The sequence below is a fragment of the Myotis nattereri genome (assembly GCF_964212035.1).
Source record: "Myotis nattereri genome assembly, chromosome: 7".
NCBI classification, from domain to species: domain Eukaryota; kingdom Metazoa; phylum Chordata; class Mammalia; order Chiroptera; family Vespertilionidae; genus Myotis; species Myotis nattereri.
The window spans coordinates 954,331-969,397 of NC_138082.1; the positions used below are offsets into that span (position 1 = coordinate 954,331).

A 15,067-nucleotide genomic window follows, 5' to 3' on the forward strand; every position below is an offset into this window, starting at 1 on the left:
TATAAATAAACAATATGCAGGCTATGAATGCGTTCAAAATGTCACTGAAAATATTTATGACAATATCTTAGAGACATGTTTTGCCCCAGAATCAGATTATTCAAGTTTCCAAAGAACCCCAAGTGATACAGCTCATGTCACCCAAGAGGTCCGCAAGGATTCTGCCCAGTCTGTTTCAATAAAGGACTTACCCCTCTCGATTGACAAAGATCTCCCTGCCCCGGAGAAGGAAGAAGAAAAGGATAACGAGAAAGCGAGAGAAAAAGAGAAGCAACAAGAGGGAGGAAAAGAGAAGCAACAAGAGGGAGGAAAAGAGAAAGTGGAAGTGAAGGAGATCAAAAATGAACCCAGGAAACCGGACAGTGCTCAGTACCCACCGAAAAGTAAGCCTGGGATTTTCCCTGCTCAACTTTTAGAGGATGTTATCATCGAAATGGTTAACAAGTTGATCTTTTGTGCCTCACCAGAAGCACAAACATCTGATAGACGCCAAAATGTCAGTGATGGCCAACATCAAGCCGACCTCTATGACACAGCCATGAAGCTCATTGATTCGCTGCTGAAGGAGCTGTCCAAGGCTCAGATTAAGGTATTTAGGCCAGAAAAGGAAGGCCCGCTAGTCCCTCCCGGAGGTAAACGGTCATCCGTTCCTAAAGGGCCTCCTGAACAGAAAGAGCCAACGGCAGATGGAGCCTCACCTCCCACTAAGAAAGCAGCGGGGGCGGAAATGTCCCAAACGCAGAAAGTGATTAAAGAAATCCCTCTAAATAAGGTGTCGTTCCTAGATAGAATCCCGGCCATCGATAAAACATTGGTTAACAAAGTTGTTCACTCTTCTGTATGCAATATTTTGAAGGAATATAGGTCTCAAGACTCCCTTTGCCAGAATATAAAGAGCAACGGGGGAAATTTAGCGAGAAAACTGACCAGGACAGTGATCAATGAAATTTTTCAGCAGCAGCTGAACTTGGAGCCCAGCGATGAGGTCCCATCTTGGGCATGTCTGCCTCTGGAATGTAAGGATGTTGTCAAAAAGGTCCAGAAGGTGGTGCAGACAGCCAGTAAAGAGTGTCAGACATTCTCGCCATACGCCATCCTGCTGCCTCGCGAGTTCTTACAGAACGTGATTTCTGCTCTTTTGCAGAAGGTTTTCTCAGTCGCACCCAAAACCAAAGCAGTCGCCTCGGAGGGCGGGTGGCTCACAGAACTGGATTTCCTGAAAATGAAGTTACTGGGCACCATCATGACCGAGATCTCCAAGGACAAAGACGTGACCATTCAGTATGTGGAGTCCTTACATCCCAACGACGACGAGGTCATCCAGCTGGTGGCCCTTTCGATTTATGAGAACCTCTTGTCCCAGTTTGGCTCGAAGGAGATTATACGAAACTGTGTAGCCAGCGGCTGCAGAATCCTCTCCGAGACCATCGTGGAGCTGGTGCTGCGAGAGGTGTCCGGGAACCAGCTGCAGAGCTACTTCTCGGGAGAGCTGACCCCGTGTCAGTGCGCAGAAGTGGACAGCATCATTGAGAACATCCTCAAGGACGTCATCCGCAACACGGACACGCCCCGGCCCCAGCCCGCGCCTGCCCACAGGCTGCCTTACAACGTCATAGAAGAAATCGCCGTCCAGTTTCTATCCAAGCTTTTATCTGTGTTTCCCACGGTGGACAAGAAAAGAAACAAATCCCTAGAAACTGAAATGCAAAACATCATGTCCAAAATATTAACTTCCCTGCAAGAATTTATCTCAAAAAGTAAAATCAAACTCATACCACCAGCCAAGGCATTGGCGACCGTACCGTTATCTGACAATGAAACGATCAAAAAGGTCGTCAATTCTGTCTACACCCGGGTGTTAAAGCACTCTGGCTCCCACATGTCCATCTTCAAGGACTTAATGGGGAAGAGCAATGTCCTCTCTGACATAATAGGCTTCTTGATGGTAAAGGAAATTTCCAATTCTAAATTCCAACCGCAAGGAGAGGAAGAAGTACCGAGCTCAGAACTGGTGCTGGAAGCGGTCAGAATCATGGAAAAGGTGGTCAAAATTGTTGAACTGAAGTCTCGGGACAGGTCTTCCTCCAAAACAGGCTCCATGTTGGACGTCACGTGTTTGGAGGAAGCCCTGGCCTTGTTCTTAGCCAAACTGGTGAAGCTGCCCAGGGCCTCAAGCAAAGATGCCAAGAACTTATCAAGGCCCGAGTTAAATAGAATTGCATCTCAGCTGACCAAATCTGTGTCGGCGGAGATTTCCAAAAGTAATATTAGTCTCGTTGCTGCTGACCCTGAGGGGCAGCTTTTAAACCCGGAAAGTGTCGAAATGATCTCTCAGATTATCGACTCTATTTACAGCAATGTGCTGATACAATCCGGGACCTACAAGGACCTTTACTACGACATCAAAGGCACCAACAGAGTCTTCCCCCAAAAGGTGGCCAATTTAATCATCGATGGCGTCTCCAGCGTTTCCTTAGACACAGACACCGACTGCCCCAAGGCTTCCCACGCGGACCACTTCGGAGATCTAGACGTGAACAGGATCGTCCAGAAGGCGCAAGAACATGCTTTCAAAACGAACCCTGACACGAAGACTGGAACGCCCGATCCAAACACATGGGGAGAGGAAACGCAAATTAAAATCGTCCCCCACATTGGGAACAAGCCCATCAAAATAGACCCCGGCATTCTTTCCCAACACTTGGCAGTCATTTCGGTAAAAACTGAACCTCTGGAGAAGCTTCAGATGGAGTGCTTAAGAAACACCGGGCACAGCATAGCAGAAGTGAGGAGGGCATCGATGCAGGGGAGAAGTTATTCCTCCGCAGACACATCTAATGAGGAAAAGCTAAAGAAAGAGAGACGCACCTCGCTGAACAGGACGGGGCGTCTGGACATGAGGCCCTTAGAGGTAAGTGTGAACGCAGCCGCAGGCAAACAGGTGAAGAGTGAGAGGAGGTGGCCGTGTGACTCTCCTCCTCGAATGGGTATTTGGGGTGCTTTCTGGTGGCGCTGCTGCGGCCCAGCCCAACAGGGGCATCGGTTGGGCTGGTTCAGCCCCAGTCATCTGACTTCCTGGGACTTGGCACATGGGTGGCTCCCTCTAACGGTCTCAGGCCAGTGTTCCTAAGACAATCCGTTTAAACGGTGTTGCTTTGTTTGTAAACAGAATGGGAACACGGGCATACCATACCCTTCACAGTAAGAGCAGGCTGACTACGGCTGTGATCTTCATGTGAAGATTCAGAAGAAACACAATCTCGTGCGGTCCCTGCAGTTCTTACCGTGGATGTCGAAAGACGCCTCGAAGGGGCAGCTAGGCTATCAGGACATAGGAAGGTTCAAAAACTACCTAAAGTAGCTTTAACTGCCCAGACTTGAAGCTCTCCCGCAGCAGCAACCTACTGGCTTTTAGCAACATGTCCACCAACATTAGGCGGCAAAGTCTTAGATTACACTTGTTTCTTACTGTACGACTTTCATTAGCCTTTTCCAATTTCTTCTATCCTGCAAAGAAGTACACAGCTCTTCCCTCTCCCCCGCTTTTCCTGGACCCAGCAGCCCTGATGCTACCACACTGACGACCCCGTGTCCTCTTTCTGTAGACCTGGCCCTGCCCTGCCGCTCACATTCAAGCCCCACATACACTCAACTGCCTGGGATTTTAAAACGCCAACCTGATGCCCTTGTTACAAGGAAACTTTGCCCCTGAGGACAGGTGGGGGGTCTGGACAGCGGGGTGACCCTGATCTGCACATATTCCTTCGTTATCAAAGCCCCTGGTCTCATGGTGCTCGTTCAGAGGACGACGAGGTGTGTCCAGGTATATAGTCTGTGGCCTGGAAAATGAGAAAAAAAAATGTATAGGACTGTGCTCCCTGCCCTGCCGCCCACAGAACTCAGTCTCAGGGTCGGTAAATATGTTACCGAGGGCTTTCTGTTTTCATACCCAAATAACTGAGTTTCTCGTGGGCTGGGACACTAATTTCATCTCCTTTATCCTAAACTTTTTGGACCAATCCTTTCTGGCTCAAAACGTTCCTGTTCCATGTGGGTTCTCATCATGGCCCTAGCATGCGACGTGGTAGTCTTCACTTATGTGCAAGGACTCTCTCGGGAGTAAAAGAGTGTGAGCAGACTGTGGTCTAACACTACTCAAAATCAGTTTTTAATTATCAGTAGAATTTTCTGTCACAAATATTACCCTTAGTTGCCAGCTCTCTTTGCTGAAGTCATTTATAGACCAAAGAAAGCAGGTAAAGGCTATGTCAACCAAACAATTACCCCATCCTCTATCCTCTAAGGGGGAGAAAAGCCATCCTAAACATGAAACTTACAAATAAAGAAGCAGACATAGCGAGCTCTGCTAGGACATGTCACCTGCACCAATCTGGGTACCAGTACAGTCTCTCTCCGCACAGAGGACGGAAAGACAGAAGACAGTGAATTAGATCAGAGAACCAGGAGACTGTCGGCCACACTCCGGGCTTTACTTTCTGCTCTGAGGTGACAAATTCCCAGCACTCGAGGCCACACACAGTAACAAATCTCACAGCCACATAGAATGACTTCGGATTTTCTCAACCACCGGTTCCCTCCACTAACACAGAAAATCAAAATGGACTGTTTTAATTTCCTAAGAAGGCAGTTTCTATATATTGTTACATATTCCTTTAGGGCACTATTTTCTGAAAACGGACTTACCACGTTGCAAAGGCATGTTGAGGTCAACGATTATTAACTTTTCAGTTTAGAGGCTCTGTGACATCATCAAAGGCTACAAAAGTGGGGAAACTCTTATTTAATCATTGATGTCTTTGAACTGTCTTTCGATGTGGAGAATGGAAAGTGAGGTTCGATGAGGGAGATGAGAGAAGAGTGGAGATGTATGTTCTAAACATTCTTTTGAAAAACATGTGTCCAAAGAACCAGGAGCAGAAGGATAAGGATCAAAATCAAAACGTTCACAATTTTGTATTAGTCTTTTAAAAATCAAAATTAGATAATAACAGGTTTTTATTGGGGAAAGAAAAGGTTACTCTATGGTTCCTTATCTGGAATTCTTGAAAAATAGATGATCACGGCTACTTCTGTTACAAAACTTTAGAAGTAAGTGGATAAAAAGTAAAATACCAAGTTTAAGAAAAAAGGACCTGTTATAGACCTTCTATACTTTGAAGTAAGTTATGGTAGATTAATAAGATCTCCGAGTGTAAAAGAAGTTATGATAGACACCAAGTATTTCTCATAATTTCCATTTGATCCTTAAAATGCTGCTAACATACAAGTGAGTGATAGGGAAGGAAACAGTATTTAAATTGAAAACTATAAATCCTATTAACATGGCTCTAAGACCACAGAACCATAGAAAAAGGGATGGAGGCACTTGTTTTTAATATTCTTTGTCACTTCAATTGCAGGCTGTTGGCCGAAATTCCTTTCAGAACATAAGAAAGCCTGATATCACCAAGGTGGAGCTTTTAAAAGACGTTCAGAACAAACAAGATCTTCTCATCCGATTAGTAGTTCATGATATTGAAGGTGAGTCAGAAAGTCACATGGGAGAGGAGCCGACCACTGATGACTATGAATTTGTTCTGAGAGAGGACATCAGAGAAGCAAGCTGTGAACTATTTGAGGACGAAGCTACGGAGGCAGATACGGGAAGCCCGGAGGCCACCGGGAAGCCTCCAGGAGGACCGACGGGGACGGAAGTGAAGTGGCCCGCCGCCGAGCTGGACCAGCCCACCCCCTCCTCCATCCTGGCTGTCACCGACTCCTTCTGGGGGAATGAGCCGCAGTGTGAGGTGAGTGAGGACCAGGGCTGCGGTGACCTGACATGTACGGAAAAGGGAGAGATCTTCAGAAATTCTGTCCAGAATACTCCTTCATTAGGCAGAGGAGAACACTAAAGTGGTTCCTGTCACTCGGGAGCCTGGTGATGTTCATAGGATAAGAGCAATGATGAACACAAAACCAGTGAAGCCATAAAACTCAACCGAGGGAACGCAGGTCACAGAAGGAGACCTGGGTTAGTTAGAGGCCCCGGGAGGACATAAAATGGAAACCATGTGGGAGAAATGAAAGCTAATTATCTATATCTTTTACTTAATAGACTCCAGCCTTTATTGTATTTTTAGCTAATAAATACCCATTGAAGATTCTATGTAGAAAAGCCTTATGCAGGTAGGATATAACCAGAGGAAGGGCCAAGGTAGGAAGAAAATAAAAGATCCACACAAATTCAGATGATCTAGGTCTGAATTGAAAATTACTTGAGGAAATAATGGCTCAAAACATCCCTAATTTGGGAAATGAAATAGACATGCAGGTCCAGGAAGCCCAGAGAGCTGAATGGAAGACCTGAAACAATAAAATTCCTTGCCACCTCCTTGACATCAGCCTAGATGTTATTGTGGATCTGACTACAAATGCAAAGGAAACAAAGTTAAAAAAAAAAGGAAAAAATAAACAAAAGGGACTACAACAAAATAAAAGACTTCTGTACAGTGAAGGAAACCATTGCTAAAACAAAAAGACAGCCCAGCCAGCATGGCTCAGTGGTTGAGCATCGACCTATGAACCAGGAGGTCATAGTTCGATTCTCGGTCAGGGCACATGCCCAGGTTGTGGGCTCAATCCCCAGTAGGAGGTGTGCAGAAGGCAGCTGATCAATGATTCTCTCTCATCATTGATGTTTCTATCTCTCCCTCTCCTTCTCCCTGCCTCTCTGAAATCAATAAAAAGGAAGACAACCCACTGAATGGGAAAAGATATTTGCAAATCATACATCCAACAAGGGGTTAATATTCAAATATATATATATATAAAGAACTCATGCAACAATAAAAAAAAATAACCCAACTGAAAATGGACAGAGGATCAGAATAGACATTTTTCAAAAGAAGATATGCAAACGGGCAATAGGTACATGAAAAGATGTTCAAAATCACTATTTATTAGGGAATTGCAAATCTAAACCACACACCTGTAGAATGGCTATTATAAAAAAGATAAGAAATAATAAATGTTGGGGAGAACGTGGAGAAAATATAATCCTTTGTATACTGTCGATAGGACTGTAAGTTGATGCAGCCACATGGAAAACAGTATGGAGGTTCCTCAAAATATTAAGAATAGAACAACCACATAATCCAGCTGTTGTTCCACTTCTGGATATTTATCTGAAGAATATGAAAACACTAATTTGAAAAGATATATGCACCCCCTATATTCATGCAGCACTGTTTACAGTAGACAAGATATAGAAGCAACCCAAGTGTCCAACAATGAATGGAGAGATAAGTTGTGGCTACATATATATGGAATACTATTCAATAATAAAAAATAATGAAATCTTGCCATTTTGACAAAATGGATGGACCTTAAAGGTGTAATGTGAAATGAAATAAGTCAGAAAGAGAAAGATAAATAACATGTGATTTCACACATGTGAAAATTTTAAAAAAAATTTAAAAGCAAAAGAAAAAACATAAAGAAACCTAATAGATGCAGAGAACAGATAGGTGGTGACCAGAAGTTAAGAGGGTAGGACTGGGGACAGGGCTCAAAGGGGTCAATTGGATGGTAATGGAGAGTAACTAGACTTTTGGGGGTGATCACTTTTTAGTGTATACACATGTTGACTTACAATGTTGTATACGTGAAACTTGCATAATGATATTTTTAAAGACATGTTATTGTATAACATTAGCAAAAGTCAAAATATATTGTGAGTAATGTTCCCAGTCATAATAGCCTTTTTGGAGATTCAGAATAAAGGTATTCTCATAAAAGGTATGGCCATGAAACTCACATATGACTTCCCAGACAAGCAGATGAGAGTGCCACTCACAGTGACTGACCTGGTAGCTTCTGAGTTGACTGGGATTATATCTATTCCCTTTATTTTTGAAGCCAGTAAAACCTGATTAAAATAGTAGTGAAGTGCAGAAGTGGAAAGCTAATATTCTTCAAACATCGTGCAAGGTTTACCTTTAAAACCCATTCAAACTCCTACATTAAAATACCGTCTTCCCTGAGCCACCGCCCACGGATTCCATTGGAAAGAGACATTTTCATCAGAACATGGGTTCGTCCATCTTCCAATCATCCCTCCGGCGCGCCCTCACGCTGTGCATGTGAGTGCCTGACGCCTGGGTTCCTCTTTGCAGAAAGGAGACAGGGAGTCCACGGAGCCGATCCATCACCTCATACACAGGATCATGAGCACGTCGTCCTACAACCAGGAGGACCTGGGCTCACCTGCCAGGTACGTGGCCACAAAGCAGCACGGGAGGAGCCATCGGAGGGGAAGGGCCGGGTCGGGAGAACGGGCCCTGGTAGAGCCACCATGGCGCCATGGCTCAGTCCCAGGCCTTCCCTCGGCCTCCTTCCCTCCCGGAGCCCCCACGGTGGCTGCTCCCAAAGGCCGCCCCTCCCCACGTGACCCCCATGTTGATTCCCGGGGCCTCTACGTGTCTGGGATCACGATGTCCGAGTGTCTTGTTTCCCTTCGTTACTTGTTCTCACCGGGGAGATAGGCGCCTGCCGAGGCTTCCCGCTCAGTCCCCGAGTGACCGCACGCCCCTGCGGCCGCCTGTAAGATCCACCCGGGGGGAGAGGGCACTGCGGGCTGGAGGCGCCGGGGTAACGGCTAGGGAGCAGGGGAGTTCGCTGAGCGACGGGCAGGATGGGCAGCACCTGCACGAGGAGGAGACGCCCACGTCAGGCTGACCGCGGAGGACAGAGCGCAGCTCTTATGAGTTAGACCTGCCGTCTAACCGATAACCAGGCCTGAAGCGGTTCAAGTTTATCTAAAACAGCTCTAGGTGCACACACGGGCGGGCGCTGCAAGCGGCTGCGTTCTCCGTTGTGGGAGCGCAGTGGGTGGAGGAGACAGAGATTCCTGTTGCACTTCCCGCCCCCAGCAGGAGGGAACCCTTTCTTCCTGACACTGACACTCAGGCCACCTGGGGAGGTTTGCTCCTGGACCACGCTTGCCTTTTATTCCCGCACGATGGTTCCTTAAACACACATACTTACACGCAAGCACCTCTCTCCTGCTGGTAGCAGAGAGGACCCGGGCACGGGGCGAACCAAATCAAAGCCAAGTTAGGGCAGGATGGGAGCGGGAAACTGTGGGCCTTTGCCAGGCAGACAGCTGCCCACACAGCAACGTCACAGGAGTCCGGAGGCCCGCCCAGGGCCAGCAGCGACCAAGTGAAGGCCCAGTGAGCGAGGGAGCGAGAGCCACATTCACCCTGGAGGGAGATCCCACAGGGTGCACGCGCCCTTCCCCGGCAAGCTCTGCACCAGGCGTGGCCCATGGCCCGGCTGGGTAGAAAGAGCCCAAATCCCAGTTCCTCCCTTGGGGTGGGAAGGGTAGGTTTCCACTTGTCAGCAATATCCCAGCCTATCCGTAGACGTTCTGAGGGACGGGAGATGCTCCCGTCTCCCCTGAACAGAAGCTCAGCCGGGGGTGGTGGCTGGATGGTCTAGGCCTGGACACCCCAAGTCCATGGATGGGGGCCCCGGGCAGGAACATCACAGGGGCAGCCGGTGCCTGCCCACCTGAGAGCAAGGGGCGGGCCATCGGCCGAGGAACACACTAGCACTCCTAAGGTCCTGCGTGAGGGACACACTAGCACCCCTAAGGTCCTATGTGAGGGACACACTAGCATTCCTAAGGTCCTGCGTGAGGGACACACTAGCATTCCTAAGGTCCTGCGTGAGGGACACACTAGCACTCCTAAGGTCCTGCGTGAGGGACACATTAGCACCCCTAAGGTCCTGCGTGAGGGACACACTAGCATTCCTAAGGTCCTATGTGAGGGACACATTAGCACCCCTAAGGTCCTGCGTGAGGGACACACTAGCACCCCTAAGGTCCTGCATGAGGGACACACTAGCACCCCTAAGATCCTGCGAAGAGATACGATAACAACTCTTGGGAAAGAAAACATTTAAAAGTCGATCAGGAAGGTGGGGGGAGGGAGCACAAAAAATAGGCCCTTGCACGTTGCTGTTGGGAATTTAAAATGGTACAGTCGCTGTGAAAAACAGTATGACAGTTTCTCAAAAAAACTAAATGTGGAGCTACCGTCCGACCCAGAGAGCCCACGTCTGGGTGTGCACCCACAGGACGGAAAACGGGCGCCCAGAGGTTCGTGCCCAGCAGCGTTGTGCACAATCCAGATCTAGGAGCCACCCCATTGGGGGCCGGTGGAGAGAGAAAACGTGGTGCACGCAGACACGAGGCTCGGATTCAGCCTGTAATAGGGAGGAGGCCGGGGCACGCTACAACACGTGTGACCTGAAGACACTGCCAAGTCCGTCACGAGAGGACAGACCCCACAGGATTCCACGTCCATGAGACACTTCATGGTCACACTGGAAGTGGAAGGGCAGCTCCAGGGGGTGAGGCGAGAGGAAGGTGGGTGTTAGCAGCTGAAGGGTGCGGGGTACCAGCTGGGAAAGAGGAAAACGTCCTGGAGAGGATGGTGGTGACGTCTGCCCGGCAACGTGAACGGGCTCAGGCACCAACCGTCCCTCACGGCAGGTTTCAGTGTCACACGGAGCGTGGGGCGGACACAGGCCTAAGGTCCTCCCCCCAACATCTGTAAAGCGGGGGGAGTCCGTTGAGAAATCACGGCTACCCGTTCGGAAACGCAGGGATCTGGTATGTCGCGTTCTCTTCACGGGAAGGATGGCTGACAGCTGTCCTTTCGCTGAGTAATCCCTCCCCCAGTCGGTACGCAGACCGTGAAATTCTCCTTTTCCTTTCCTTTCAGTGAGACCAAGGACTGTGCCCCAGACCCGCCTGCTAAAGTATCAGACGGTGAGATTTATTTTTTTAACTTACATTAGAAAGTATTCAAAAGAGGACTTTGTCTACTGCTTTGATCAATAGTTTAGTTATCAAATCTGAAATTGATCCTTTTTTCTTAATTCCTCTTTATTGTTGAAAGTATTCCAGATGCCCCATTTTTCCCCACTGACTGCCGTCCACCCCACACCGGCCCCTCCCGGGCCTCCGCCGCCCTGCTGCCTGTGCCGTGGGCTGTGCGCATATGCATAGAAGCTCCCGGGTTTGGTTTTGGTGTGGTTTTTGTTTTTTTGCTGTGAGCTTGAACTACTTCTGGAAATATGATCCTACATCCCTCAGGTGTCCAAATGAGCCAGTCAGCTTGTCTTGTCTGAACTGCTATCACATTTTCTTAATGATTTCAATGAGGATTACGATGCTGTGAATCGAAACTTACCGTGGGAGACCTAGCCACAAAATGAGGGTATATCACACCATAGTTTCTATCTGAGCCAGAACCCAGGACACTAGGATTTAACAATTTTTTGAGAGGTTATTCTTCCTGTGGCTTAGCACTACAAAAATGGACTTCCCCCCCCCCCCCCCCGCAAAAAAAAGAGGGGTGGGAGGATTTTAGAGCTAAGTTTATTTGCTGACATCATAATCTAACTAGAATGGAACTCTTTCTTTTTTTTCAAAATACACTTTTATTGATTTCAGAGGAAGGGAAAGGGAGAGAGAGAAACATTAATGATGAGAGAGAATCATGGATCGGCTGCTTCCTGCATGCCCCACACTGGGGATCGAGCCCACAATCCGAACATGTGCCCTGACCAAGGAATCCAACTGTGACCTCCTGGTTCATAGGTCAATGCTCAACCACGGAGCCACACCAGCCAGGCATCACTTTTTCTTTTTTTCAATCTCTCAGTACCAACTCCTTAGAACATCTGTGAAGACATTTTGGTTCTCTGTTTATTGAATTCTCAGAGAATCAATATAGTTCTAACAGCCCTGCCTGGTGCTGCTCAATGGTTAGAGTGCCCAAGGGTCAGGGATTTGATTCCTGGTCAAGGGCATGTACCGTGGCTGCAGGTTCAATCCCCAGCCCTGGTTGGGGCAAGTGTGGGAGGCAAGGAATCCGTGTGTGTCTCTCTCTCTCTGCCTCCCCCCTACCCTTTCCACTCTCTCTAGAAATCAATGGAAAAAGTATCCTCGAGTGAGGATTAACAAAAATTATATACACATTTCTAACGGGGGTAGCAGGTGCAGGAGACAAAGCGCTATGCTTACTGCTATGCGGCCTTGACACTGCAGCCGCTCAGGGAGTTGGAGAAATCTGCCCTCGTGGCAAGGGAAGTGGGAGTCACGTGCGTAGGATGGCCCACAGCGTGGCAGTTAGTGGCCAGAAGCCTATGAACACACCATAAGCGGTAGGCGTGGCCACAATCACTGGCACAGGCCCTTTCGGGGAGTCAGAGGCTGCAGAGCCAGACGGGAACACTTATGGCAACGCCGTCCTGCTCTCATGAGGACTCTCAGGTGCAGGGGGGTTGGCGCAGCCAAGGGCACTTCTAGCCGGAGGCAGCGTGCGGTCTAGACCCCGCCATCCTGCGTGTGTGTGTGTGTGTGGCTTCCTTCCTGTGCTGTTGCAATGCTCACGCTTACTACGCCCTTAGCAGTGCTGCAGCCGCCCAGCTCAATCACGCGCTCACTCACTCATCACGGACTGACCACGCATCCCTGTGTCACACCCCGTGTGCGAGCAAACCTGACAGGTCACTGCACTCACAGACTTTCCATTGCAACACGGGGCAGGGCCTCAAAGGCTAAGAACATTGAATGAGCCCTTCCCATCTCATCGGGGACAAACACCAAAGACACTGCAATGGCTTGCAAATCCCGACTTCATCCAGACATGACCCCAAGCCCCCTGCTACCTCCGCCTGCACTGACTCCCCTCACGGCACCCTCGCTCCAGCCTCACAGCATCGCCCAATCCTCACCTTCAACCTCACTCATGTCGCCTCAGTGAGGCTGTGGACGAAACCCTTGGAAACGGTAGCCTCATCGCCACCATGGCACTCCCTGCCCCACTCTGCTCGTCCCTCTCCCTGGCGCTGGTGACTACCTGGCTGGCAACTGAGCTTTTCACTGTCTCCTTGTAGAATGTGAGCTCACAGCTGTTCTCCCAACAGCCTAAGACAGGCACATAGGAGGAGGAGGAGGCCTTTGGTACAGCAGGGGTGCGATGGGAGTAACGGGGGGGGGGGGGGGGGGGGCGCGAGCATTCTGGCTCGGGGAAGTGGAGACCGAGGGCCTGTTAGATACTCAAGCTGAGCTGTCACCACAGGAACAGGATATTTAGGTCTGGAGTTCAGCGGGCGGTCAGGGCTGAAGACACGCATGCTCAGTTTGTAGGAGGTACACAAGGAAACCTCAAACCATTTAACTCTGAACACCTGAGGTCCTGTACCTCTTTATCGAAGAGCTAAGACGTGTACAAAGCTTTAAGGGAAAGGGCAAGAGATGTCCACCTCCCAGGTAGCCAAGATTTTGCCATTTTCAGACAAAAACGTTAAAGCTGTGCTTATAGAAACGCCCGTGAAGTAACAGCACGTACACTAGAATCGCATGGGAAGCAGCTGCTCTCCACAGTCTGCAGTCTGCTCGCTCCGCTCAGACCCAGGGAGCACCCCTCCCTGCTGCGGGCTCAGGATTCTCCGCTCTGCTTCTCCCACGTTAGAGATACACGGCATTTACCTTTTGATCTGTTTTTATTGATTTTGGGAGAGAGAGGGAGAGGGAGAGGGAGAGGGAGAGGGAGAGGGAGAGGGAGAGGGAGAGGGAGAGGGAGAGGGAGAGGGAGAGAGAGAGAGAGAGAGAGACATGGGTGATGAGAAAGAATCGTGGATCGGCTGCCTCCTGCACGCCCCACACTGGGGATGGAGCCCGCAACCAGGCCTGTGGCCTGACTGGGAATCGAACCCTGACCTCCCGGTTCACAGGTCGATGCTCAACGGCTGAGCCGCGCTGGCGGGCTTATGCTCGCCTGCTCCCCTGGGGCCACTCTGAGTTCGACAGCCTCCCTGCACACACTGAACGCTGGCTGACCAGGGGAGCTCAGCTCACCAGGCTTTTCGGGGAGTTTTCTGCTGGAAGAGGAAAGGCACTCTTTCTGACGGTTCAGGAGGGAGAATGCTGCCACAAGAGTCCGGGGGCTGGACCCGAGCCCACCGTGGCCACTCTCTGCTCCTGGGAGCCCAGCAGGGCCTCTGACCTCGTCAACAGTCACGGAGTCCAAAGTGGAGACTCCTCCTCCTCGTTTCCTTCGCAGAAAAAGCGCCTCTGAGGGTGACCGTCCGCCCCTAGAGTGCGGTCCGCGTCAAGGCCCGACCTCTAACCGCGCGGCCGGTGGGCAGCGTGAGGATGTCCGAGAAATGCCACGTTGCCTTTCTGCTTTGTCCACAGAAGCCACCAGGCCCAGAGCTTCCAAGCAGGGGTCCAAGATGCTGGCCCGGGTCACGTCGGTTCTGTCCAAGGTGTTTTCTCGCACCAGCAGCAGCGCGTCCAAAGCTGCGTCGTCCCCGCCCCAGGCTGACCGCTGAGACTTTTATACCCGAGACTTCTAGACTCACCTCCCGTTGAAAATAAAGTGATTTTTGCAGCAAAACCCCGTGTGAGCGGAGATGCTTTGTAGAGCATGGAGCCAAGGTGAAAGGCCAGAGAAAGGAGGCGGGCGTGGGTGCGAGAGGGTCGGGGAGCTTCTCTGAGGGCCCCTTGGGCCCAGGAGGGGCTGGCGCTGCGATCCCCTGGAACCTGGAGAGGAGACCGGACGTGGCCGGAGGGCCCCCTCAGCCCCGGGCACAACAGCACGTGAACCTGAAGGTTTTCCTGTTAAATGTTTAGAGGTATTTGTATCAAAATAGTTAACAAACTGAGGTGAAACTGGAGCGGAGTCTACGACCCGCTATAAAACTGCCTGTTCACTGTTAAAGTGGATGTGGATGTGCAAATCCGAGTATTTCCACCATACAGAAGAAACCGGCTTTCCACCTGAAGATAAAACTTCGTCCAAATGTGGCTAAAGCACCACAGGGAAGTAAGTAATCACTTTGCATAAACTGCTAGAGATGCATAAAATGACCCCTGGGACTGACAAAAACCCTTTTCAGACACAATATCTTTGTGGATAAAATACCATCAAAAAGTCATGGGTCAGTAAAGTTATTAAAACCTTATGTAAATATTTTAACATGA

The 15,067-nt window shown here is 49.5% G+C and overlaps 1 protein-coding gene across 1 annotated transcript in view; it reads left to right on the forward strand.

Annotated features, from left to right (window-relative positions):
* The window catches only part of FSIP2 (fibrous sheath interacting protein 2), a gene marked incomplete at both ends in the record, with an annotated part of 51,596 nt that extends 37,181 nt beyond the window's left edge, over nucleotides 1-14,415 (forward strand). Inside the window, 5 exons of the mRNA XM_081095980.1 lie at nucleotides 315-2,911; nucleotides 5,421-5,807; nucleotides 8,175-8,272; nucleotides 10,794-10,840; nucleotides 14,279-14,415. Coding sequence (XP_080952106.1) covers nucleotides 315-2,911; nucleotides 5,421-5,807; nucleotides 8,175-8,272; nucleotides 10,794-10,840; nucleotides 14,279-14,415 — 3,266 coding nt within the window. The remainder of the gene's footprint in view (nucleotides 1-314; nucleotides 2,912-5,420; nucleotides 5,808-8,174; nucleotides 8,273-10,793; nucleotides 10,841-14,278) is intronic.
* Nucleotides 14,416-15,067: the final 652 nt, after the last annotated feature.